The sequence below is a fragment of the Ciconia boyciana genome, chromosome 5 (assembly GCF_034638445.1).
Source record: "Ciconia boyciana chromosome 5, ASM3463844v1, whole genome shotgun sequence".
Classification (NCBI taxonomy): domain Eukaryota; kingdom Metazoa; phylum Chordata; class Aves; order Ciconiiformes; family Ciconiidae; genus Ciconia; species Ciconia boyciana.
In genome coordinates, this window is record NC_132938.1 from 75,989,555 (window position 1) to 76,014,909 (window position 25,355).

At 38.6% G+C, this 25,355-nt stretch overlaps 2 protein-coding genes across 16 annotated transcripts in view; one reads left to right on the forward strand and one right to left on the reverse strand.

Annotated features, from left to right (window-relative positions):
* Positions 1-11,500, reverse strand: part of ABHD18 (abhydrolase domain containing 18) — a 25,089-nt gene extending 13,589 nt beyond the window's left edge. Inside the window, exons 1-8 of one of the 15 annotated variants that reach the window (XM_072861086.1) lie at positions 11,367-11,461; positions 10,518-10,685; positions 7,914-8,053; positions 6,972-7,080; positions 3,438-3,522; positions 2,248-2,348; positions 531-609; positions 355-441 (exon numbers count right to left, since the gene is read on the reverse strand). In XM_072861086.1, coding sequence (XP_072717187.1) covers positions 355-441; positions 531-609; positions 2,248-2,348; positions 3,438-3,522; positions 6,972-7,063 — 444 coding nt within the window. In that variant the 5' untranslated portion in view covers positions 7,064-7,080; positions 7,914-8,053; positions 10,518-10,685; positions 11,367-11,461. Of the gene's footprint in view, positions 1-354; positions 442-530; positions 610-791; positions 914-1,798; positions 1,866-2,247; positions 2,349-3,437; positions 3,563-6,971; positions 7,081-7,913; positions 8,878-8,901; positions 10,494-10,517; positions 10,686-10,757; positions 11,307-11,366 lie in introns of those variants that run through there. The other 14 variants (XM_072861083.1, XM_072861087.1, XM_072861082.1 and 11 more) reach the window with 14 other exon arrangements.
* Positions 11,473-24,883, forward strand: MFSD8 (major facilitator superfamily domain containing 8). The gene is made up of 12 exons (XM_072861080.1): positions 11,473-11,854; positions 13,511-13,596; positions 14,643-14,686; positions 15,858-16,098; positions 16,419-16,532; positions 18,486-18,630; positions 19,265-19,323; positions 20,425-20,533; positions 21,660-21,794; positions 22,175-22,278; positions 22,376-22,635; positions 23,399-24,883. The coding sequence occupies exons 1-12, from the start codon at positions 11,763-11,765 to the stop codon at positions 23,612-23,614; spliced, it is 1,605 nt and encodes a 534-aa protein (XP_072717181.1). The 5' UTR covers positions 11,473-11,762; the 3' UTR covers positions 23,615-24,883.
* Positions 24,884-25,355: the final 472 nt, after the last annotated feature.

Below are 25,355 nucleotides of genomic sequence, written 5' to 3' on the forward strand. Positions count from 1 at the left end.
AATGCATAGTTTTCACTCTGTCATGGCTAAAGGAATCGTATCAGTACTTTGATCAGTACACAGATTGATATTGGAACTTTTACTCTAATGACTGCAATAAGAAGCTGTAGAAGACATTTTCAAAAACAATCAGAAAAGCAATACTTGGTGTAAAAGTAGCGTATCATATTAAATGTGTTCCACTTTGAGTTTCATGCAATGAGCACACTTTGCTCTTTGCTTTTATCCACTGAAAAGTCCACTGGAAATTGATCCACAAAGTAGATATTATACCAGTGTGATATGTCTGCTGCCTTCTCTTCTACCTTCTGGAGAGAATGTTAAGAATAACAATCGTGCTTTCCACAAAAGGATATAATAAGGATTTTCTAGCAATAGGGAAGCCATACAGGCTTCTTTAATCATTGGGCGTGCCATTAATGTGCGTCTCCTCCAGAAGTGCTAAAGATAAGAAGTACAAACATATATTAAGATAATATCTGATTATTTAATTTCTCAACAACAATCAATTCTACATTTTACATACTCACATGATCTCCAGTGCCTGCTAAGTGAATGCACACAGGTCTGTGCCTGCTATTCCATCTTCTGGGTATGATGAACTGAAATCTATGAGAAACAAACACCTATTATATTTTTGTAACCCAGGCAGGCAAACTGCCAGCGATTCAGCAATATCATTTTTCATAAACACATCCAGCAAAGAAAGGAATCCAAAAGTAGTACACAATAAATGCCAAACAAGAAAAGGAGCCAAGCTGAAAGATCATGTTCCTAAAAAAGACCACTACCTCATCATCACAATTTAAATTTTGCAGAGTGGAGAAATGGAACTTCAGATGAAGAGCAGCCTAAACAAGTATGACTAGCTCTCCTAGGCAGCATTGCTATTTTCCTCCTGAGGGCACAGCAGCTGAAATTGAAGATTAAGATGAACAATATATTTAAACTAAAAAAAAAAAAAAAAAAATCAAAACCCCAACATACAAACCATGAAACTATTCTATAAACCCAACGTTAATCACTTAATGTCTTCTGCTGCTACTTAAGTTATTTGCAGTCTAACTACTGGGGAAAAAAAAAAAAAAATCACTTTGAGCCACTAGTATTTTCCCCACAAGATGGAGCACTGTTACCTACAACAGTGTTACACTTCTGGAAAAAATATTCACGCAATGCACAACGATCTTAAAGGAAATTTGTAGAGCATTTCAAAACTGTAACAATACTGTCCAATGCAACAATTAGCATAACTTGACTACAAACTGTAAGAGAACATCAATAAGGAAACAATCAGCATACTATATTTTCCAGTATGGTACTAATTAGTCCAATAATGTTAAGAGACAGTTTCTTTCTCTAACCAACGGAGAGAGATGGAAGAGAACTGATATGTTGACTGTCAAACTTTTTCTGACATTCCTTAGTATTACATGTTTATGTACACATACAAACACCAAACAGTAATATTGTTAAAATTGACAATGCCAGTATCAACTTGAGCTGACACACTTTTATGTTTAATTTTTAAGTTATTAAACAAAGCCTGGAAAAAAAATTCCATCATGAAAGTTTAGCTCAAAACTAAAAGCCAACAGAAATTATGCTCCCTTTCCAAACCCACTCCTCTACTGCAAAACAGTGTTAGCGTGAAACCAGCAAAAATGCCTTTAGGTATCTTCGGACTATTAGGGATCATCCAGCTTTCTATGAGGATGCTTTTTTTGGCTTGCCAAGTAAGAAAGGCACCAGATTCTCTTGCTACAATTAAATGAACTTACTACTTCAGTACACGTACAATATTTTTGTATTCAATGTAAATCGAAGGCTGGAATCGTTCCTTCAAATAGGATATACCATGCTTCTTTCATATAAACAGCTGCTTCTGCTACGTATAAAACAAACAACTACTGTCCTGGTGATAGTATCCTTTATTTCCAGCATCCTGCTCACTTGGAAAACAACAAACAAATAATTAAAATAAAAAGGTATTCCATAGCTTTGTGCCATATGATTTCTACACTCAAAAAAAAATTACACACAGATTAAACTATCGCATGAATAAGATTTATTTTCATTTTTGAGATAAAAACCTATTTCAACACATTAGTACAAGAAACAGTTTCAAATATTTTACAGATAATGTGTGTTAGAATAGATTAGCTTTACAATACAACTATTTATAGACCATTCTTATGTCTCTGTAGTACTAGTTTCAGAAAGGAAATACCACTTGTTTTCTCCTACCTTGCTACAAGAGATTCGACTGGCAAGATACCTGGGACATAATGAGCCAATGGGGAAATGAAGTGCCCCTCAAGGATTTTACAGTCAGATTGCTCCTCAACCTACAGAGAGAATGGGATGATAGTATATTTCATATCAGTGTTTAACTTGCTCTGAAAGCCAGTCTCTTAAAGTAGAAGAATTTGTTATAGGATAAAAATGTACTTAAAAAACCCCAAAGCTGAGGTCTATTTCAAATATAGGGATACAGATGTCATCAACAGTCAAAACATTTGTTTCAAACTTTGCTTTTATTAAATGACATATTAAAGGAATCAAGGAATAAAGTGTAATGCTGTCCCATTTTAAATAACTTCCATGACACATACTAGGTTTCGTGCATTTTTTGAGCTTTAAGATCTGACAACCCACCCCCCAACTATTGTATTACTGGGGAAAAAATAAAACAGTATCTGTACAGACACTGCTTTATTCTCTCAGTTTATTTCCATTCTCCGCTAGTAGCCAACGTGACTGCTCATTTTCCCATCCCTTCCAACCCCATTTCACATTTTTGCCAATACCTCCTAATTCTATCCACAGCAGCTCAATAGAAGAAAAAATTCAAAACAGCAAACCGTTCAAGTATTTAGCTTGCCACAGCATTGACCACCAGTGTATTTATTTGACTTTAGAACTACTCTTCATTTCTGATCCCCTATTCACACTTTCTAGATTGAAAAGTTTTCAGGGCAATGATTACTTCTATCTGCACACCTTGGAAGCACAGGGCCTCCTTTTTTCAATCAAGAGCATTTGAGAACTCACACTACATTGATTTCTTTTGCCTCTACAGCCTCACTTCCTCTCCCCTCACAGATAAATTCTAATATCCTTTTCTTGATACAGAGCAACTGGCAACACCAGTGAAGTCAGTTAACACCGCTTGTAAGAAAACTGGCTGAATGTTGCCAGTGCATTCACCACCCTATCTCCATGTTCTCCCTAACTCAAGTCCCCACTTGCCAATTCCAGCAGCAAGTCATGCTGTGATTATATCAGACATCAGGGAAATGTAGATTCACATGACATCAAGATTCAATCCTTCTACCCTATAAAAGCAGCCTGGTAAGTACTAAGTTGATTTCACCTTTATATACCATCAGGAAAATAAATTTAGTTAAAGTGCATCATCTCTTGCTTTTAAGTACCTTGTCAATGAACACTGGGTAATCTTTCGAAACCAGCGTCTGGCATTTTTCCCTGTTTCCAATAATCTTTCTGAATTCAAATATTCTGTTGAAAGGAAACAAGTAGAGAAGATTCAACTTTTAATCTAAAAAAAAAAGAGAATAGATATATATATATATATAAAAAGTTTCAGGAGCTAAATTAAGCCACAAAGACAATAAAAGTTATGAAGCCAGCTTTGCATTTACAGATTAATCAGGCTACCATATGGTAGGTATAGGAGAATGTTTTTAACTTTAAAAAAAAAAAAGGCTCAGGTACATTGCTTGCAGTTGCACAGCTCTTAAATAGTATTTTACACCTGATATGTTGAAAACTTGTGTCATTTTTCAGGGCCAAACTAAGACATAGCAACCTCCTACACTTATACATCCTTGTAGCCACACTGGGGCAATACAGACTGAATGGGTGAAAAACAGGATGGACTGCCAACATCAAAAGTATAGTTGCCAATGATCCAAAGTCTAGCTGGAAACAAGTTATTAGCAGCACTTAGGGAAGTTCATGAATGACACAAACCGGAGGGTGAGGTTGATAGCTGGAAGGTAGGGCTACCATTCAGAGCTACCTGGATAAGCTGGAGGAACAGGTCCAAACATCCTAAAGCTCAACAATAAAACTGCAAAATCTTGCACCTAGGACAGAACAGCCTCATGAAACAATATAGGCTGGGAACTTCCCAGCCAGGCAGCAGCTCTGCAGGAAAAGGCATGGGGTTTCTGGTGGACAGCAAACTGAACACTAGTTAGCAGCACATCGTTGCACCTAGGAAGACCAATGGCATACCCTCTGCATACAGCAAGAGGGCAGCCAGCAGGTCAAGGGAACAGGGTTTGCATTGCCTGGGGAACAGAAGGCTAAGGGGCAAACCTAGTTGCTTTCTTCTGCTACTTAAATGGGCTGCAGAGTCTTATAGAGAAAATGAAACAAGACTCTTCTCAGAGGTATACGGTAAGAGGACAAGAGGCAATGGTTGCGTGTTACAACATAAGAAATTCCTACTGGAACACAGTGAAAGATTTTTTCAGTGATAGTGGTTAAGCACCGGGAAAGATTGCCCAGAGAAACTACAAATAAACTCCATCCTCAAAGAGCTTTCAGAACTCAAATGGATGAGGTGCCAAGTGACTTGAATCAACTAAGAAGTTAGCTTTGTTTCAAATAGGGATTTGGACTAGATGCCCCCAAAGATGGCGCTCTCAACCCTGAATATGCCACGCTAAGAATAACTTGCTCATTCTTATGGTTGTAAATACACACAAGGATGTTACCTGACCAACTAAAACAGCAGATTGGGGTGGAAAGTACAGAACAATAGTATAACAGGAATGATCTGTTCACCTTCCCAACACCAGAGAAAACAAAACTAAAAGGATGGAAAGAATATCCAGTTTACCACCGTATCAGAAAATAGCTCTACTATATAGCCTTTGCTTTTCTTATACAGAACAGCAAGTCCATTAAGTATTTCTGAGAAAATAAGGGTAAAGGTACGAGACGTGAGTGTGGAAGGTAAGCTAAATGAAGAGATGTTTTGCTTGACACTAAATCCTCTAAAAATACTGCATTTATGTATTTCCTCTGTAGTTAGGAGGATACTGAAGGCTAAATCTTGCATGTGTTGAGGAATTTCAACTCTTGCAAATGAGTTGAGGATAAAGCATTAGGATATCAAGAGTCATGACATCAAGGGTGTGCACATAAAATTCACATTGCATCCAGGCAGGGTAGTCTAATATCAGTCAATCTCAGTTAATGCTTGAACTACAAGAAATTTAATAATTTCTTCTAATGGAGCTTCACAGTGATCAGCTTAAAAAAAAAAAGACAGACAACGCTGACACTGTTTCTGGCATGACAGGACGTGCATACTAGGGAGTGGTGCTCCCTCCTCCCACTAGCCAGCGTGAGGATTCAGGAGGAGGTGGTATTCTTCCCTCTTCATCCAGGTGAAGACAGGCTTCTGGGGAAGAGCTCATCTTCTTCCCACTCAGGGACAATACATAGAACAAATTCATCTTCCACTTTTCAGACCAGCAGGCCAACAAGCCTGCCTCATGTTTCCCCCACAGCTTTTGATCTCATGTGAGAGGTATTTTTCCCCCTTATGAAAAAGGAAGAGCCATAGCTGATACCATTATTACTACCAGCAATGCTTCTCAAAATGCTGTTTGACATCACTGATTACCCTTATAGACCCCATGCACAAGAAACGCCTTGTCTAGTATTGCAATAGCTAACGGTAGAATTAGTCAGACGTTCCCCTATATAGATAGCAATTGTGTTGGGGGGAGATGGGGATCAGGGAGTGAAACTTCACCATGTCTCACCAAGAATCTAAAAGTTTAAGAGAGGGTTTTGGTAACATTAAAATGTCCCATTTCAGATACACACACATATAACAGAATATAGAAATGCTGCAATCAAAACAAAACCCACATTTTTTGCTTATTCCAACTAAACATTTCAAAAAGCCAACATTCTCATTTTGCAGGAAAGTCTGCTACTTAAGAGAAAAATCAACTGAAGACAGACATACAAAGCAATCCAAGTGCCATTTCCAGATGAGATGCTTCACTCGGACTTAAAAAACAAAAAACAACCCCCCACATGACTCCACTGCTATCCACAGTGAACAAAATTTTATTTCAGTATTTAAAGTTTTCTTTATTAATTTTCAAATACATAAGAATTAGCTTATTAAATGCAGATTTATCATTTCCTATTTAAATACTACACAATGCAGAATATATATATGCAGTCACTTAATTTTTAAACTTAAGAAATGCAAGTGCTCAACTTCCCGGTGTCACTCTTAAAAATAACTAATAAAAATCAGCAAATATTTAAAAATTAAGAGGTACTTCAATTTTTTTCTTATTTTAAAGACATCTAAAAAGAATGAGTTTACTACTTTGGGCTACAAGAGCAACTTCTGATTACCTCTTACACTTTTAAAGCTCTTTTATTAGGAAGTTACAGAAAGCTAGCAAGATCCTCTTTAATGTTAAACAGAACAAATCTTCTGCAAAAATTCAGCAAGTTTTGTTTTTAGAAAACACCTTCAGAGATGCTGCTTGAAGTGTTATCTTACATGCATAATGTAAAAATGTAACTGGACACATATGCATAATGCAAAAATGTAACTGGACACATATGCATTTAAGTGTCCATAACTGGACATAACTTAAATGTCCATAACATTAAGTGTCCATAACTGGACACTTATATGCATAATGCAAAAATGTAACTGGACACATATACATTCTCTCAAGAGCAGCCTCTTTAAGCACAAACATTTAGCAAATCCCTTTAAGACTTCTTGTAAATCCAGTTCCTCCCTTGGTATGGAAACACATGATTTCCTGAACAAAACAAACTTTAACACTTTTTTTAAAAAATACAGGATAGTAACAATTGCTGGTACTTCAAGGGTTATTTTTTTTTCTTTTAATATAAAGTACTGTTTATGCTGTTATTTTTTAACAGGTCACCTTTTCAGATCCTCTGGCTTTCCCCATCCTCTGATGAAAAGTTTAGTGAGCAGAAGCTTTCTGTACAAGACATCTAATTTACTTACACCCATTAGCAGCAAACTGACATCTAGAAAAAAGAACAGGTAAAAACAACGCAGTTAAAGGGGTTAACTTGAGTGGCAAGTTCATTGACTGTTACACAAAGTAAGTTCTTATTCTGGTATCTGTATTAATGAAAAGCCATACCATTTTATTCCAAGGAAGTTAACCCTGACATTCAGGTCAATTCTTTTCATTTTAAACAAAATACAAAGGCAGTTAATACAAACTCTAGCTTTTTTAGGAAAATGGAATTTAGGAGTAGGAATTTAACATGCCTGATATAACCAGAAATTTATTACATAATTGATGACAAGCCAACTAAAGAGGCACATAAGGTCACAGAACTACATCTTCAGCAGTTCTAACTATATTTTACTTGAACCAGTAAAACAAAGAATGGCATTGATCTCTGTCCTGTCAATATAGCTATGATGGCAAACACTTTTCAGTCAACATGGGCTTTAATCAACACACCTCAGAATGGAAGCTTGAAACAGTATTTGGTTTTAAACAACTAGAAGACTAGATCTCTAGCTACGTAATTATTCATTTATAAAAAATAAAGAAAAGAAAAGTAACTCCAGTCACTGATGCAAAGAAAGCTTATTTTTGTAAACTTGTCTTCATTGGCGTCTTACATATATATCCTAACCCTTATTTTATCCATTCCTTTCCAATTTTTGCCAACTCATTTCTTACTGTTTTGAAAATGATGCTTCCACTCCCTTCAGGGAAGAAATCATGCCATCAAAATCCTTACCAGTATCATTTCTTTTTCAGCAAATACACTACCTCAAATATAGCTAAAGCCAACAAGATTTTAGGCAAGCTGAGTATTATTTTCAAAGCAATACTTACTGAAGTGAACAGGAAGCCACTACTGTGCTCTTCCAATGAAGAAGGGGGGGGGGGAGGGGGAAGAGAACTCAAACCTGGTTTCTTGATCAGCAGGCTACAGGTTATTCAAATAAAAAAAAAGCTCCAGGATCTTTGTACACCTAAGAAAACAATAGATTTAATAATCAAAGACTTGGTTAGTGAGTTACCTTCAACTATTTTCTAGTATTTCCAGATCCCTCCATACTAAATGGTCTAAATAACTTCATAACACTCCAAACAGTCTAATTTCATTCTGTTTGTTTGTTTGTTTTTCTCATTCTAATCCAAAGTTAATTTATTCTGCCACACTTTAATATGGTCATTCTGAACATAACAAGTTAAAGTTGTGGTCAGATTAATAAATACATTCCTCTACACTTCTAAAAAGATTTGTGTTATATACACTCATTCCTCAATACACTGAGAAAAATACCACATAAATACCAAGCATTACATTAACTTCTGACCTGGTAGAAACATTAGCAACTGCAGACACAGAGTAAAACTGCACTGCCTAACTAAGGATGCAAAGTCACAGGCATGGAAGATGGAAATGAAAAAAACCCCACAAAGTCAAATTTCAGTTATTCAAACAAGTAAAGCAAGTGAGGGGGAATAATTCAGAAATAGCAGAACTGCAAACACTACAAAATTGTGTGGGAAGAAGATGAAACAAGACCACAACAGGGGTACTTGACACTTAAGAGTAAGTTACTATCAAAATAGAAATTATAGACAACTTAAGGTACTTGAATATTAGAACAAGCATCCTAGAAAGCCACAATGGTTCTATGGTCAGTCATTACAGGGCAGAAATAAATACCTAAAAATCACTAGAAAGTCAAAGTAGGGACCTTCTATTTTAACACTGTAGAAAGTGTTAGTTCCTACTGCACCAGTCTCAAACAGCTTACTGTGCAATCTTATTATTCTGACCCATATCTGCTTGGTCTAATAGAAACACCACCTCAATAGAGTCCTTTTTCCTTGCCCAATCTGGAGATATCCATTGACCTCATGTGCTGTTGGGGTGTCAGACGAGAAACGTTTGCTGGCCTCTGCAAGGTCCCTCCTCTGCTTTTTGGAGCAGGGGAACAGCTTGGTATTTTCCTGGGGCTAGAAGAGAACTGGGTGGTGGAGACAGGGGAAGCAATATAGAGTGGGCCCTCTATGGGGTTAGGAAGACAGTTTAGAGTACACACAAGAGCAAATCTATGCTGTCAAAAACATACTAAAACTAGATTTGCAGGTACGCTGCTTACCAGTGACTGTGAAAAGAAGTTTTAATGAATGTTTTGATGCTTAACAAAGCAGCCTTGCATATTTTGTTTGTTTTTTTGTTGTTTTGGGTTTTTTTAAATCCTCTCCAAAATAAAAGCCAAATAAGAGAGAAAACATGAAGATGTTGATTTTGCTGAGAGCCCAAAGGCTGGCCTGATGAGCGCGCTCTGTTGCGCCAAGGGAATGACAAAACAAGTTTCTAGACAAGTACATTATATTTAAATGCAACATTGATTGAGGTGAAAGGGTTGTCTCATCCTGTGTTCTATTTCATTGATTGAATAAAGACTCTAAAGTAATTCAGGATATTTCAATTAATCAGATTCAACATTAAACCACTACTGGAAAGAGTACAGGAAACACTGAACCAAAAACATATTCCAAGTACGTGAATTATGTTGTACAGAACTTCTCAGAAATATCACTGAGATAAAATAGGGGTCATTCCATTTTGTTTATCTTAGTAACAAAAGGGTAGGACACGCTTCAGTCACTGCCCATCCATGTCTACATGGAAAGACAATTACCAATACTTTTGCTGTCAGAAAAGGCAACCCAACTGTTGGAGGCTGAAGTTTTACAACTTCACAGTACAAGTAAAGAGTGTATTGTAGCAGCGAGAGTTTGAACTTGAGAAAAGAATCAGAGCAGCTTGTTTTGGAACGTGACTGGATTTCCACCACTTGGTACCACATCACATAATGATCCCTTTGTAAGATACGTCAGCTGGAAGCAGTGACCTGATAAAGATGCTGCATAGTAGCCCAAGAAACAGTACCTGTTATGAATATTCAATGAGTATATTGCTAACACGGTAAGCTTTACATAATTATAAGTTGTGAATAGAAATTGTAACAGATACAAAGGCACATTAAAAAGTGATCCACTAAAAAACTCCCTACATTCTAAAGTAGTATTTTGCAGAGACAACGACAAGGAAACTTAGGGATAAACTATAACTAGGCTCTTGCTCTAGGAAGAGTGTTTTTCTTTGCTTCCAGAACCCTCATACTACATACTAACTATAAGTTTTTGGTGTGTACACTTATTTCATAGAAACAGACACAAAAATTCATTCAAAATCCAACACATAAAAGGTCAGCTATCCCTTTTTAATCAGTGCATGCAGCTTTAGTTACAAGAAAAACACCACTGGAAAGCACATAAAGACTTTATCAAAGGCCCAGACTACTGCTTCTATACATGAATATGAGACAGCTCCCACCAAGAAATCAACCTGAAAAAGCCAAGAAAATATAACTATTTTAGAAGGCTGAGTCCTTAACTTCCCTGCCTTATTACTTTTTTTAAAAATCTCTCTTCCAATTAATGTCAGGTCATGCTTTTTTTTTTTCTTTTCCCCCCAACAGAAGAAAGACTGCTTAAAAAAACCAAAAATCACAACGAAGTCACGGCGAGAAGTCAGAAACGAGCCCCACAACAATTTCACACGATGGGATACAGCGGAGCCTGCAGATAAACAAAGCGGCCTAAGCCAGAAGCGTTACACCGACCGCCGCGCAGCTCCCTGCCGCTGCCTACCTGCCTTTCCTCCACTCGCTCTGCATTTGGTTATCAGCGGATGGGGAGCCTAACCCGAACTTTATTGGTCCAAAGTACAGGGCTCAACAGACGGTGCCCTGACTACCCGAGGCTGCAGGTGGCCCCCGCAATCTCACCGGCGGCTTGCGGAAACCCCCTCAGGCCGCCGAGCTCTCGGCCCGCACCGAGTGGGACCAGGCGCTCCCCTGAGCGGCCGCGGGAAGGGGCGGGGGGACGTGGGAGGCGCCCAACGGCCCGTTAACGGCCCGTTAACGCCCCGAGGCGCGGCGGGGACTCGGGGACCCGCGCCCCCTCAGCCCCCAGCGGCCCACCGGACATCGAGTCCGTCCCCCCGCGCCAAGACAGGGGCCGGTAGCCCGCCGCGGGGCGAGGCTGCCTCAGCCGGCGGCAGGGATGTGCCCGCAGCACTCCCCAGGGCTGGCCACAGCCGGGAGAGAAGAGCCCCAGCGGGGCACAGCTCCTCCTCGCCCTCAGCTGAGAGCCGCACGGAGACCAACCGCCGTTCCCCGGACTGACTGGCGGGCGGCCCCTCCTTCCCGACCCTTCCCGTCCCGTCCCTCCCGTCCGCCCCGCGAAGGTCACTCTCACCCGACGGCGCGGCGCTGCCGGCGCTGGGGCACCACATGGGCGGGCGGGAAGGGGGAGGAGGAGGGAGAAGGGCGGGGCGGGCGCCGGCCTCACCCGCGGGCGGGCGCACGTACGCAGGCGCTCAGCGGAGACGGGCGGGAGGCCGCTGCCCCCCGCCCCCCCGTGCACGTGACCAGCGCTCCCCGCCCCGCCCGCCGTCTCTGGCGCGCGGCTGGCTGCGCGGCGGTTGACGGCGGCCTCGGCCCTCGCGCGCGGCCGGCAGCGCCCACCAGCGGCGGAGGCGCCAGGGCGGCGTGCGCGCCCTCTGGCGGTAGCGGCGGCGGGCGTGAAGGGCGGCCGGCAGGAGCCGGGGGTGGATCCCGGCACTACGGGGCTCGGAAGCGGCCGCGGCTGGGTATGGCGGCCGCGGTCTCCAGTCCGGAGGTGGCAGCTGAGGGGCAGGAGCCTTTGCTGAGTCCCGGAGAGGCGGAGGAGGAGGAGGAGAGCAGGTAGGGGCTTGTTCCTTCCCGCGCCCCTCCTTCCTGAGGCGGCGAGGCGACTCCGTGTGCCGCGGGCGGAGGGGAGCTGCGCCAACAGGCGCCTCCCGTCCCTCCCTGCTCCGGGGGGTTGAGGCGACACCCCCACGAGTCACCAGAGGAACCACCCGTGGGTGACGAGTCCGTCTCCCCCCTCCGTGGGTGCTTTACCCCGCAAGGAAAGCCCAAGCTTGAGGGAAGCTGCCCGCCTCGGGAGCCGGCCGGGGGGATACAGACTCAGCCGTCTTCCCCAAGCGCTCTGGTAGCCTGGATTCGCGCCCTCCCGGCCCTCCCGGGGTCTCGGACCGGCGGCGGCTCTTCAGCCTGTCCCGGCCTCGGGAGCGGGAGCGGGGTGCGGCAGGGGCCGCTGCCCCGGCGGGGTCTGGTTCCTTCTGTAAAAAAACAAACGCACTCGCTTGGGAAGTTCCTAAAAAGCATAAAAATCGGTTATTGTGGTGCTGAAGTCTAGGTATTTAGTGGCACTCTTCTTCTGTGGGCAGCAGTTGATCACTTGTTTTTTTCCTTCTATCAGGAAAACAACAGTATCTTGAATGTGTAGGGATGGCCGCCGTCTTTGCTGAAGTGTTCTCACACTTGAAGCATACCGCTTGATTTAACTAAAATCTTGAAAGTAACCAAACATAGCATATGCATAGCATATACAAGAGTTTGACTGACTTATGTGTGATGGGCAATAAGATTACAAAGTACATTTAGAAACATCGCTTATGTGGTTAAAATTTAATTGAACCAAGACACTTCACAGGTGTAAACATTTCTGAGGAAATAAATGTACAAATCATGCTGTGGAATAGCTATATTAGCTTTAAAATTGCACATGTGCCTAAGTCTATGTATGACCTATGTAAATAATGTTTATAAACTATGTTCAGGCATATATAACATAGGTGTGCATCTTTTGGACAGAGATTATTTTGCTTAGAATACTTCAAAACCAAAAGTAGTGAAGAACCCTGAAATGTTCTTGCTTCTGGAAAAAGTACGTGGGTCTCAGAAGGTGCTTGTGAATTTTAGAAAAATAACTTACTGCTCGAAAAATTTGTAACTTCTATTTTAAATTTTTTTGCAGCCCTTACAATCTTCAGCAATATATCGTTTACACACACCTTTTACATTGTATAGTTATTTTCTCATGGTAAGAATAGACTGGCCATACCTTTTAGCCTAATCAATAGTTGTTCAGGTTTGGGGGTTTTTTGCTTTGAAGTCACAGTTCTGAGAAGATGTCTGTGGTTTTACGGTTTAATATGCACTTCATAAAGCCTTTACATGATATCTGTGATGCTCCAAAGTGTCTATACAAAGAGATTGCAGAATTGAAGACCTCTCTACGTAAAGATTTATTTGTGTAACATTTGAATGCAATGGTACATGATAGCATTTCTATTATTTTTTTGATTTGTCAGTGTAGTATTTTTCAGTGAAAAATTAGCTTGCTTCTAAAATAAATTATTTGTATTCTCTGCTGTGTGGAAGTCCATTCCTGCATAACGATTTACACAATTGTATTGAGAGGTTTGCAAAAAATGTTTTCAATGTCCTGCGGGAACAGCTAGAAGAGAATCTGATAATGATTTCTTTCTGTCTTGACTTTTGGTTCAAAAACAGGAATGTTGTGGAAACACAAGAGCATTATAAGAGCAGGTGGCGATCCATCTGGATTATGTATCTTACTATGTTTCTCAGCAGTGTAGGTGAGTAAACACAGGTGGATTTCAATGTTATTTGCTTAATGAATATATTTGGGGTTGAAAATTACAGGGTTTTGTAGATTTCAACTACGTAGCTCCTTTAATGATACTGGTTTTTTATAACCTTAAAAAGATGCATTCTCTGATTCTTCAAAAGAGAAGATATGACTAGCAAATCAAACAAAGTTACATTTAATAAGATAAATAATACTGTGTTTTGAGACTAAATGACTTATTACTTAAATCTTTGTTTTATGGCTTTGTAATAGTTCGGGGTAAAACGTAGTGGCAGAGTAAGGTTATAGCTGAGAACCAAACAAAACAAAGGTCACACTTTTGTCATCCAAAGTGAAACTTCTAGGGAATGAAAATAGAAATAATGCCGAGTTCTTAACAGGTGAGATCTTTGTGGGAATGTATGTTATCTATTTCAAAATGTGTATGAGAGCTTGTTTTCTCCTACAGGATTTTGCATTTCCACGGCAGAACAAATTGCTGTTTCATTCCTAAATAACTGCCCCTGGAAACAAGACTTCTGTTGACTTTTGGCTTCTGGTGATTTCCCGTGGGCCTAGAAATGATTCTGAAAATCATAGGATTCTTCAGTGATTTTTTTTTTTTAATTTGATGAATTAAAATTTCTTTGATAAATGAATACAAATATGTCGATACTTCAAGAAATTCTTTTTACTCTGAGGACCTTGTTGTCTTTCCATTGGGAGGAAAAATCCCATTGCAGTCTGCTTGGTGCATCAGTATTCTCTTCATAGGAGTTTTTTTGTTTACTGTATACCTGTTATCCCACAAGGATAACATGCGCACCTATAAAATGCGCTTTTAAAAATAGTTCCTCCTGTTAGGAGGAATTATCACTCCTTAAAACAAGCACATAATACACAGCTTTTTCAGGTGACAGACTGATGCACAGTTTTAGACTGTAATAGACTTAGGAGCAGAAGAATGAACCTGTAATAACTGTTTCAGTAAAGCGAATTACTGATAAACGTGGCAAATAAAGTAACTTCAGTTATGTTTTTACTGCATTGCAGGTTTCTCAATTGTAGTTATGTCTGTGTGGCCATATCTCCAAAAGGTTTGTAAATGTTTTTTTTTTTTAATTAATAAGAACAGAAAACTGCTCAGAAAGTATGTAGTACAAAACTTGTCATTTTATTTAGGAAAAGAAACAGTAAAGGGAAGTGTGTGGTTATAAGAGACTTTTATTTTGCCATCCACTTAGATAGCTTTCATTATTTCATGTAAAATCTGTCAGTTGATTTCTTGAATTGATAAAAGTACATCATAATCCAGAAATGTTTGGTTTTCCATTATAATTTCACTGTTTTCTTGGACAGTGAATCAATAAAAATCTCTTTACCTGAATGCATTTGTAGTGTTAAAACATAATACACAAGGCTTGTCAGCATTTTGGGAAAAAAAAAAAAAAGGAAGCTGAAGGTAGAAGTTGCTCTGTAAATGTCAGATTGCTGCACGTAGACCCTCTTGATATTCTTAACAGGGAATTGCCTGTGTTCCTGGATAGTGATATTAGTTTGTTTGGGTTTTTTTACCTCTTTGTTGCATTCTTGTTAAAAGTGGCATAAAAGGTCTCTAAAACTTTAATTTAATCTGTGCTAGGATTTTACTGCTCCTGGAATTGTAGAGGCAGTTTCAAATGCAAATTTGGAAGAACATATCCCAGGCAGGGTCCTAGAGGTATTGTTAAAATTGAGGCTGGTGCTGAATTCTTGGAGAAGAAAAGAAAATGCATCATCAGCCTTGTAAATCAGGACAGACTGAGGCATGTGTAGAGAAGACTTAAGTGATTCCCTGCTCCTGGCATGTAAACTGTCTACCGTACTGCTTAAGTTATGTCTATAGCCTGTAACATCAGCAGTGCTGTATGAAAACTATTTAAGTTTGCTGTGAGCCATTTCCAGTCTCAGAAGCAAAGCACTTTTTATTGGTTTGGTGCATTGCTGGAGACAGTTAGCCACGGTTTAATGCCCCAGACAAAGTAGTATGTGAAAACAACCGCTTCTGAGACCCAGAATGGTGTATTTGTATTAAACACCGCACAATGCCATGCAGACACACTAACTTGGTTAGCGATAGCTTAGGCTTGACACGGCATCGCATAGTGCCATAGACCATCAGAATGACAGTGCAGAGTCTTAGGTATTTCAGGTCCTGATTTAAAAATGTTTTTGTTGGTATTATAGAAAACGATAATACTTTACCCATAGAATTACTTGTTTCTGCAGATTGATCCGACAGCAGATGCGAGTTTCTTGGGCTGGATTATAGCTTCATATAGTGTTGGCCAAATGGTTGCCTCTCCCCTGTTCGGCTTGTGGTCCAATTACAGGCCAAGGAGAGAACCTCTCGTTATTTCAACTGCTATTTCAGTAGCTGCTAATTGTCTTTATGCCTACGTCCATGTACCTCATTCACACAACAAATACTATATGCTGACTGCACGTGCTCTTGTGGGATTTGGAGCAGGTAACCACAGCAGAATTTATATTTCTGAAAATTATTAAAGTCTTTGTCTTGTGTAAGATAGCTAACGTGATATTTTAGTACCAGATTTACCATTATGTGAATGATAAATTATTACTTAACAAAGCAAAGAGTCGGCCAATACTAGTTTACAATAAAATTGTGTAATTGTGCAGTTGTGTATAAATACTAGAGGTAGTGCTGGGTTTTATTTTCTTGCAAAATAAGAAAAAAAAACCAACCCTAAAATAAATGTAACTGGATAATTTAAGAATATAACTTATTATTTACATGAAAACTTTCTTGGGCTTGTTTTTTTTAAGGAAACGTGGCTGTAGTTCGATCGTATATTGCGGGTGCCACTTCTCTTACGGAAAGAACGAGTGCCATGGCCAATACCAGTGCCTGCCAAGCAGTTGGCTTCATATTAGGACCAGGTAAAGCATATCTTCTTTCCTCACTTCTCTAATACTTTTTAGGATGAAATTGGGCATTGGAAGTAGGAATCCTCAGCAGCTGTATGTTGGGGATTTTAAGGCATAGTTTGTCAGTGGTATCAAAATTGAATAAATGGGATCCGCTCATATATACTTGTGTATGCCAATATAAATGAAATAGTCTAGTCCAAAGAAATTCTAATTGCAGTTTAAAACTGTCTGGTTTGGATTGCTGGCTGCAGGAAAAACAAGTTCCAAGATGCTCTCTTGTACCAGTACCCAGTAAATAGTATGAGCAATTGCACTTTTTTCGTGGAGAAAGGAATTTAACATTACTGTACTCGGGCAAACATTTCCACCTTTCCGAAATGACTGAAAATTTCACCTTGCCTCACATGTTGTAGGAAACATCATCCAGCAGATCTTTCTGATCTCGTAGCGACGATCACAAAATCTTCATATTGGCAAAAATTTTAAGACATAGCACAGGCATTATAGAGAGCTAAGGGAACAAAGAGCTCAAGGGGTGTTTGCTAGATCAGGCGTAACTGTGGCTCTTGAGATACTCTGTCTGCTTCATGGGAGAAATGCGTCAGACTTGCCTTGTGTTGTAAAGAGAGACCAGCAATTTTGTCCTAAACAGCCTCTACTGATTACTTGTCTTCTATAGCTGGAGATTAAGATTATCCAATTAGTAGAGCTGAAGTGCTCTGTGTATGGCAATACAATGAGGTGAATGTTTAGGGCTGAAAGTTTTTTCTCCAGTTGATTATTACTAGTGCTGTTTGATAGAGCATTAAAGGGACTACAGCAACAAAAAACCTGCGTTCTTTGTGTGATTTGCCTAGAGTATAAGTTTAGGTAATTCCCTTTGCTAATTTGATAGGGACTTTCAGTCTGTTTCCTAACAGTAGTAAGCAAATGACCTGATCTTACAATCTTTTGCTCTGCACCGATTTAAATTTTAATTAAAAAACCCTCCACAACTACTTTTCTCTCTAGCTTGCCCTTAGCATGAAGGATAGTCCAGTCCCAGGACCAAGGTTTTCCATGTAGGAGGAAGAGGAAAAAGAGTAAATCAGCTGTCTGCACGTGGCCAAGAAAATTAATCATTGGTACACTCAGAATTCAGTTCCAGTTCTTTAAGTGTCATACTGTTATTTATACAGTGTATTTGTATGTAACCAAGTAGTTTTCCAGCTAGTTGAGATCCTACTGGTATCCATCAGTTTGTTTAGAGTAAGATTCTCAAAATGTAAAAGGTTTGACAGGTATAGTATTTAAATTTTACTTAGCAGTTAGAACAACTTTGCTTATTCAGTTTTATATGTTTATTCTATATGTGTTTGTCCTGGTTTCGGCTGGGATAGAGTTAATTTTCTTCCTAGTAGCTGGTACAGTGCTGTGTTTTGGATTTAGTATGAGAATAATGTTGATAACACAGGGATGTTTTAGTTGTTGCTAAGCAGTGCTTACACTGGTCAAGGACTTTTCAGCTTCCCCTGCTCTGCTGAGTGCACAAGAAGCTGGGAGGGGGCACAGCCAGGACAGCTGACCCCAACTGGCCAAAGGGCTATTCCATACCATATGGCGTCATGCTCAGTATAGAAACTGGGGGAGTTGGCTGGGGGGCAGCGATCGCTGCTCGGGGACTGGCTGGGAGTCGGTCTGCGGGTGAGCAATTGCATTGTGCATCACTTACTTTGTATATTCTTTATTATTATTATCATCATCATCATCATATCTTCCTCTGCTGTCCTATTAAACTCTCTTTATCTCAACCCAGAGGTTTTACTCTTTTTTTCCTGATTCTTTCCCCCATCCCACCGGGGGAGGAGGGTGCGCGAGCTGCTGTGTGATGCTTGGTTGCCAACTGGGGTTAAACCACGACAGTGTTCTAATATTTTTTTAATAATTCTCAAGACTTTCTTATTATGTTTTTATGTTTTTAAGTTTTTCAGACATGTTTTACGCTTATTGGAGAAGAAGGAGTAACCTGGAAGTTACTTCATCTTCAGCTGAACATGTATACGGCACCGGTTTTATTTGGAGCTCTCTTAGGAGTTATTAATATTATTCTCATCTTTGCCATATTCAGGTAATCAAGTTGAGAGAAATATTCTACCTTATTTTAGTGGGTGGCTTGTAACAAATAATATGCTGCTCAGAAGGAGGAGTAATAAGCCTGAAATCTGGAGTGCTAAAACTATAAACTGTTACTTATTTTTCAGGGTTTTTACCTTCTTTCATACATGTCTTTTTCATTATGCTCGTAAATTAGCCATAGTGATGGTATGGCTAGAGTGTAAACTGATGAAAAAAGTTAGAGCTGTTAGATTATTAGCTTAGCCTTGATATATTTTTAATGTTGATGGTTTCTGCCCGTGTTTTTTTTCTCTAAAGAGAAATGAGGTTAGCTTGTCTGTAGGGTTCTCGCTGTCTGTGTCTTTCTTCTAAGAATCTCAAGGGGGGATTTTTATGCATTATCCCATTGGTGGCAGTGAGGGGAGGGGAGAGATGCACACAGATATGTGATATTCTCCCACTAGAATATTTGCTTGAATATGGTGGTGTTCATTGCAGTCAAATGTAGACTACACAGATGATGTTTAAAGGAGCTGGGAATAATTAGAATATAAGATTATGCCATTTAGAATTATTTTAATAGAACCTTGACTCAATAGTAGATCAAATAAATATGTGTATTAATGAAAACAGTTCTAAATTTCTAGAGAGCATCGAGTGGATGACATGGGACGGCAATGCAAAAGTATCAATTTTGAAGAAGAAGGTACCTGTTTTCTTGAAAACTTATTCTGTGATTATAATTTTGAAGTACTCTCTTATTACATACAAGCATTTAGAAGTATTCTGAAGTCTGATGCATTGGGAACTTGAAGTGGAAAATAGGCTACATCTCTTTCTAACTGGTCCAGAAATCGCTTCACGTCCATGTTGTGTCCATGTGTCCATAGTGCTGTCTGGTAGCAAAGAAGAAAAAAAAAATAATTTTATGGATCCTTTCAGATTTTCAGCCTGGAACTGTCTCTTCCAAGAGACAGGATTAAGTGAATATGGACATAAAAAAATCTCCCTTAACTTCTACTGTGCAGTCATACTCTTTTGTTCTGTATCATGCTGAGTAATATTGTTATTGCATATCAGCTTTCACTTACGGCATCTTATTAAAAGATGTATGTTGTATAAGTAAATTTGGTTGGTGAGACTAAAGTACAGTAATTACCACACACAATGCAACAGCTTCTGTTCAGTATATACCCTTTTTGTACGCAGTTCACATTTTTTAAAACATTGTGAGCATCCCTTTCACTTGAAGAATAAAAAGTATATGAAAGGTCATCTTAAACCTCTTTTAAAATCTATGGAAGTTACCAGTTTCAGTATTGTATTAGTTTTCTGTTTAAACATGGAGCTGTATGTGCACATCACACATGGGTGTTTTGTGTATGAAAATGCTATGCCCAGGTTAGCGGAACAAAGGCTCCATGGTAGTGCAGAGAATTCTACTGTGTACTTTTCACCTTGCAAGAGGAACAGAAAGTGTTTTGGTTTCCATTGTTAAGATATTTGAAGAAGTTTGCTTATTTTGCTGTCACTCAGGACTTGTCAGTCCCAGCATTACGGTGGAAAAACAGATGGTACAACCAGTTTGGAAATCATTTTCCCTCATTGTCAGAGGAATTGAAGTTTCAACAATTCCATTTTGATTTAAAAACATTATACTTAGATTGTCAAAATATAACTGCCTAGCCACCCACCAACCTGCATGTTAATTATTTAACAGGGTGAGGAAATCATTACTGTTTGTAATTTGTGGTGATGTAAAAAAAGCTCAGTTTGCAGTCTAGATTATTCTTTTGTTTTGTTGCAGAAAGCAGTGTTCTGGATCAGGACGCAGAAGGAACCATTGACCATGTTGCTGTGGTAGCAATCAATTTTCTTTTCTTTGTCATCTTGTTTGTGTTTGCTGTCTTTGAAACGTAAGTTTGTCTTTTTTATCTCAAAATACTTAGACATGTAATGTAGTTAGACTGGGTGTGCATGTAAAGGCTTTTCTGTTGCACTCATTTTCTTAACTGTACTCTGCATAAATAGAAGTCCAAAACCATATGCAATCAAATTGATGTATACTGATATAGAGTAATGAATTAAAGATCAGTAATAACTAAAAATATGTAGCATACAATTTGTGCTATATGAAATGTTAATGTAAAAGCTTTTGAATGGATGCAAACCCATATCCCCAACTTTTTAAGTGTTTAAAAAAAAAAAAAGTAGCTTAACTTGGCCTACCTAAAATCTTCAGAGAAAACTGTCTTCGGTTGAGTACCTTGTTCTATACTTTTTATTTTAATTTTGTGTAATTTCTTAGTATGATTCTGATTAGCTCCAAAAGCTCCAGTGAAGCTCTTTTTTCAGTAATGATTAAAAGAATTATTTGATATAGTTAATGCAGTTGTATACTGAAATACACTATTTTACATGACTTTTTTTACCTAAAGAGGTATGTTACTCAATCCCAAATTTTCTGTCTGTAAGAAAATAAGTAAAACATAACAACATTACCTCAGACTGAAGTATACTTCATTTTTTAAATTTATAAAATACTTTGAGGATATAAGATTTATTTTTGTAAGTTTTTTGAGCTAAAAATGTAGTTAAAATTTCTTTTAACAGTATGTCTCTGTCTTATTTGCATTATTTTTAGAAAATTGAGTTCCTAGAGACTGGTTGGTTGCTAAAACTGAAACAGTATTAAATGTTTATTATTTTTATACTGACAGGGCCTGATTTTTTTTTTCTCTCTAGTACTCTTGCTTTGCTTTAACTCCATCATCTTTTCATGAACTATCAGAAATAGATTAATGATGTGTCAGAGTGTGGCTGGTGTAATACAGTTGTGAATTTTGTCCTGTGGATTTAGTTTTAATAAATGATGCATGACAGAATTAGTTTATAACTAGCCTGTGTTTTCTGATATGGTTGTCAGGAGGAAAGGCTTCTATACCACTGTGTTTGATGTTTGGGACGATATATATATGGAAACGACTGTATAGAATAAGCTTTTTATTAATTAATTAATGTGATTTTGTTCTGTCAATTTAGTATAGCTACTCCATTGACGATGGATATGTATTCCTGGACCAGGAAAGAAGCCGTTTTTTATAATGGAATAATCCTTGGTGTGGTTGGCATTGAATCAGTTGTTGTTTTCATGGTGGTTAAAAAGCTATCTAAAAAGTAAGTTTTTGGAGTTTATCGGAATTTTGTTACTTTTGTTAGCCAAGTGTGAAAAGCTTTATGGCAAGGCCAAATCTGCATTACTTAAATCTTATGTCTTAATGAATTTGGGTTTGCTGTGACAATGAAGTACTTCCAATTTTGACACAGCCATGGTTGTGGTTGTTCTTTATTCTGTTAACATAACGCCTTTCCTTGTCTGTCCTTTACCCTTGAATCACAAGAAAAACAGGTTTTAAGTTACTGTGATTTTGCAGTTTTTCTTGCAGGTGTTTTGATCAGGTATCTTTTCCACAAACTAATGGGCTATGTCATTAGCACCTTCATAAATTTCGCTTTAATTAAATTATATATTTAATTGTAATTTCATTGTTCGATAGGACTGGTGAGCGTGCCATACTCCATGGAGGCTTACTGATTGTCTTGGTTGGATTCTTCATCTTACTGCCTTGGGGGAAAAAACTACCAAATATCCAGTGGCAAGGTATAATTCAAGTCATACTAAACTATCATCATAATGTTTTTTTAAAGCTTTTTATTGTGTTTTTTTTCTTAATGGCACGCATAACTTATTTTTACAGAAATAAAGAATAACTCCATTCCCAGAACAACTTCCACTGAAATGTTCATGCCTTTCTGGAGTTTGCAAGCAATGCAGCTTCCATCCAACCACACAGTGGAACCCGTAGGCTGCCCTGTCACACAGTCCTGGTGCCTGAATACTCCTATGATCTATTTGGCCCAGTATATCAGCTCTGACATACTAATAGGATTGGGCTATCCAGTTTGTAATGTCATGTCCTACACTTTATACTCAAAAATTCTAGGACCAAAACCTCAGGTAAACATGATGCCTAAACAGTTTATTTCATTTGTTCTTCAGGACTTGCACACTCTTTATTAGAATGAGGGATCTAGCTAAAATTCCTTTTGTCATTAGCCAAATAATGGTACATTTCAACCGGGGCAGAAGTTTCCAGGAACTCTAATCTTTTTTAAAAGCCAGGGCAAGTCCCTAGAGGAACTAGAAAGCAATGCTTGTACTACAATTTATGGCAAATCTTAACAGCCTGAAAATTTCAGGACAACTAAGCCCAAAGGTTGTGACTTTTACTACTGTTCTGAAAGAGTAATTTTTGTGATAACCAATTATATATTTGGAATATCAGTACGGAATAATGTTCCTCTTACTAAGTATGTTATATAAAGACTACAAATGCTATGATACCTCCAGTTACTGACATTTTACAGTGGTGAAACACATAGCAAGCTGATATTACTGCTTAACAAAAAAATTTCTTCCTTTTTCACCACTTATCTCATTTTTTCCATGTTATATTTTGCTGTAAGAGACTAAATGCTTTGAGCCAGAATGCCTTTTTATTAGAAAGCTATAGAGTATGTAGCTCAGTGGAGCCTTCGAATTAATGCTCAGAGAAGCTGAGCAGTACTCTTGGAAACAAAGTACTCAGTATCTTAACAAGTTAAGAAAGATAAGCAATTGCTTAAGTGCTTCTAAATTTTCCAGTTAGGATAATTGGTGGGAATTATTGGCAAGCCAGATAATTCCTGTATCACTAACATAAGCTTTTGGTCTTCTGTAGGGTGTCTACATGGGATGGTTAACTGCCTCTGGAAGTGGAGCACGAATTCTTGGGCCTGTTTTTGTGAGCCAAATATACACTCACCTGGGACCACGCTGGGCATTTAGCTTAATCTGTGGAGTAGTTGTAGTCTCTCTCTTACTCTTGGAGATAGTATACAAGAGACTAATTGCATTTTCTGTCAGATATGGAAGGATGCAAGAAGAGAATTGTTAAATATGTATTTAAAAAAAAAAAGTAAGCCCAACCCGAAATACTCTAGTTTATCACTACTTTTTAATGAGGAGTATCTAACCACTGACCTTGTTGGCTGTATGCTAAGAACTGTAGGCCTGTACTTACGCATTGACAGAACACGTAACTTGGTCATAGCCTAATATACGGTTACACCTGCTGCAACAGAGCTTCTGTATTCTGCTTTTCTAGCAGCAGAGGAAGGGATGTGAACAAGTTAGATCAATACAATGGCACATTTGAGGTGTGTACAGTTTAAATGATGCCCCTGTGTACTGAATGCAGCTGTGAAGGTCACAGGTTACATGCATCCTTTCCAGAAAGAAGTAAAAGAAATATTTATCTTGATTCTGTGAATCAGGATTAGTAACTCTTCTATAACTACAAGATTAGTTGAGCTGCATGCACTTTGTGTGGAAACATCACTACTTAAGTGAACCTTGTGATGTTCAGTTTGGTAGCTTGTAAGCACTGGTTAATACAAAATGCCTCACTTTGGAAAATGTTACGTATCGGTACATCTTCTCCAGGATTTCAAATTAAATGTGACAGAATTGTAGAGGAAGGTAGGTGCTTACTTCACAAGCAGTTTACGTGGGATTTGGGTATTTAAGTTGGTTCAGAGCCATTGAAAAGCACAGCCTCAGTGGCTGTTACTTGAACTACAGTGAACCATATGTGCAATTTTTCTTCCGTTTTGCTGAATGCCTTTTTGTAGCAAGAAAGATAACCTACACAGAGTTGAATTACGCACAGCTTTTCTTAACTTTACTACAAGAAGGAAATCCTAAGCTTGATAGTTTACACTTTCGTTGTCATTTGTGAGAATGAATGTACTGTGCTGAGCAACCAGGGTTAATGTTAATGAAGTAAAAAGGAGGAAACTGGCTCCGTGGGTGTTGACTATTATTTGCAGACTTGTTTTTTCTGATAATGTGGTACAAATGAGAAACAGGAATTTACAATGTTTGAATCATTCAGTGTTTATTTTAAAAAAGTGAAATAATTTTCCTTCATGATGGGGCCTAAGCTCATCTGTATGGGTTTGTTTTATCTGTTTCAATACTACTGGGGAAAAAATAATCTGGAGTAACTCCAGTATAAGAGTTGTAACTGCCGCTTCATGTGTCTAATATTTGATGCTTGCTGAATTTATCAAATGTAATTAAGTATTCCTATGTAATCAATTGTTCAAACACTAAAAGACTACTGAATTAAAAAATTATTTTGTCACTACTGACTGAAGGGAATACAGAAGTTTTATTCTCTCTGGGGCTTTTCTGCTGCAGAATCACAAAATGCTATGGGAAAGGACTTTGCTTTTATAAGTATTTCTTTTATATGCTAATTCATAATAAATAGTACCAGAAATACAGTGTTTTGGTGGTAAAACCAGACTGCAAAATGAAGTGCTTATTTACAGCAACCAAAAGTTACTTCTGTCATGAGAAAGTGGTGTTACTTTAGACATGAGACATGCAAGAGTTTTCCAAAATGGCTAATGTGGTTAGGATTTCATGTTCTCAAACTCAGTTTGTGCTGACAGTATATATGTTGTGGGGTCTTTATTACTGTTGCTCATCAGGCTAGTTAATTTCCCACTTAAGCATGAGAAAATGTTTGGGTACTTGGAGGGATTATTTTAGCTGTAACTTATTTAAAGGGTTAAGGATAAAACTAGATTCAAGTCTCTTCTGCAGTGAATACCTGTAGAATACAGAAT

Bases quoted from the DNA above. Each gene is read 5' to 3' on its own strand.
- MFSD8 (XM_072861080.1), top strand. From the start codon at position 11,763: ATGGCGGCCGCGGTCTCCAGTCCGGAGGTGGCAGCTGAGGGGCAGGAG. The intron at 20,534-21,659 runs GTAAGTTTGTCT...CTGTCAATTTAG, and splicing joins GTGTTTGCTGTCTTTGAAAC to TATAGCTACTCCATTGACGA. The intron at 21,795-22,174 runs GTAAGTTTTTGG...ATTGTTCGATAG, and splicing joins GTTAAAAAGCTATCTAAAAA to GACTGGTGAGCGTGCCATAC.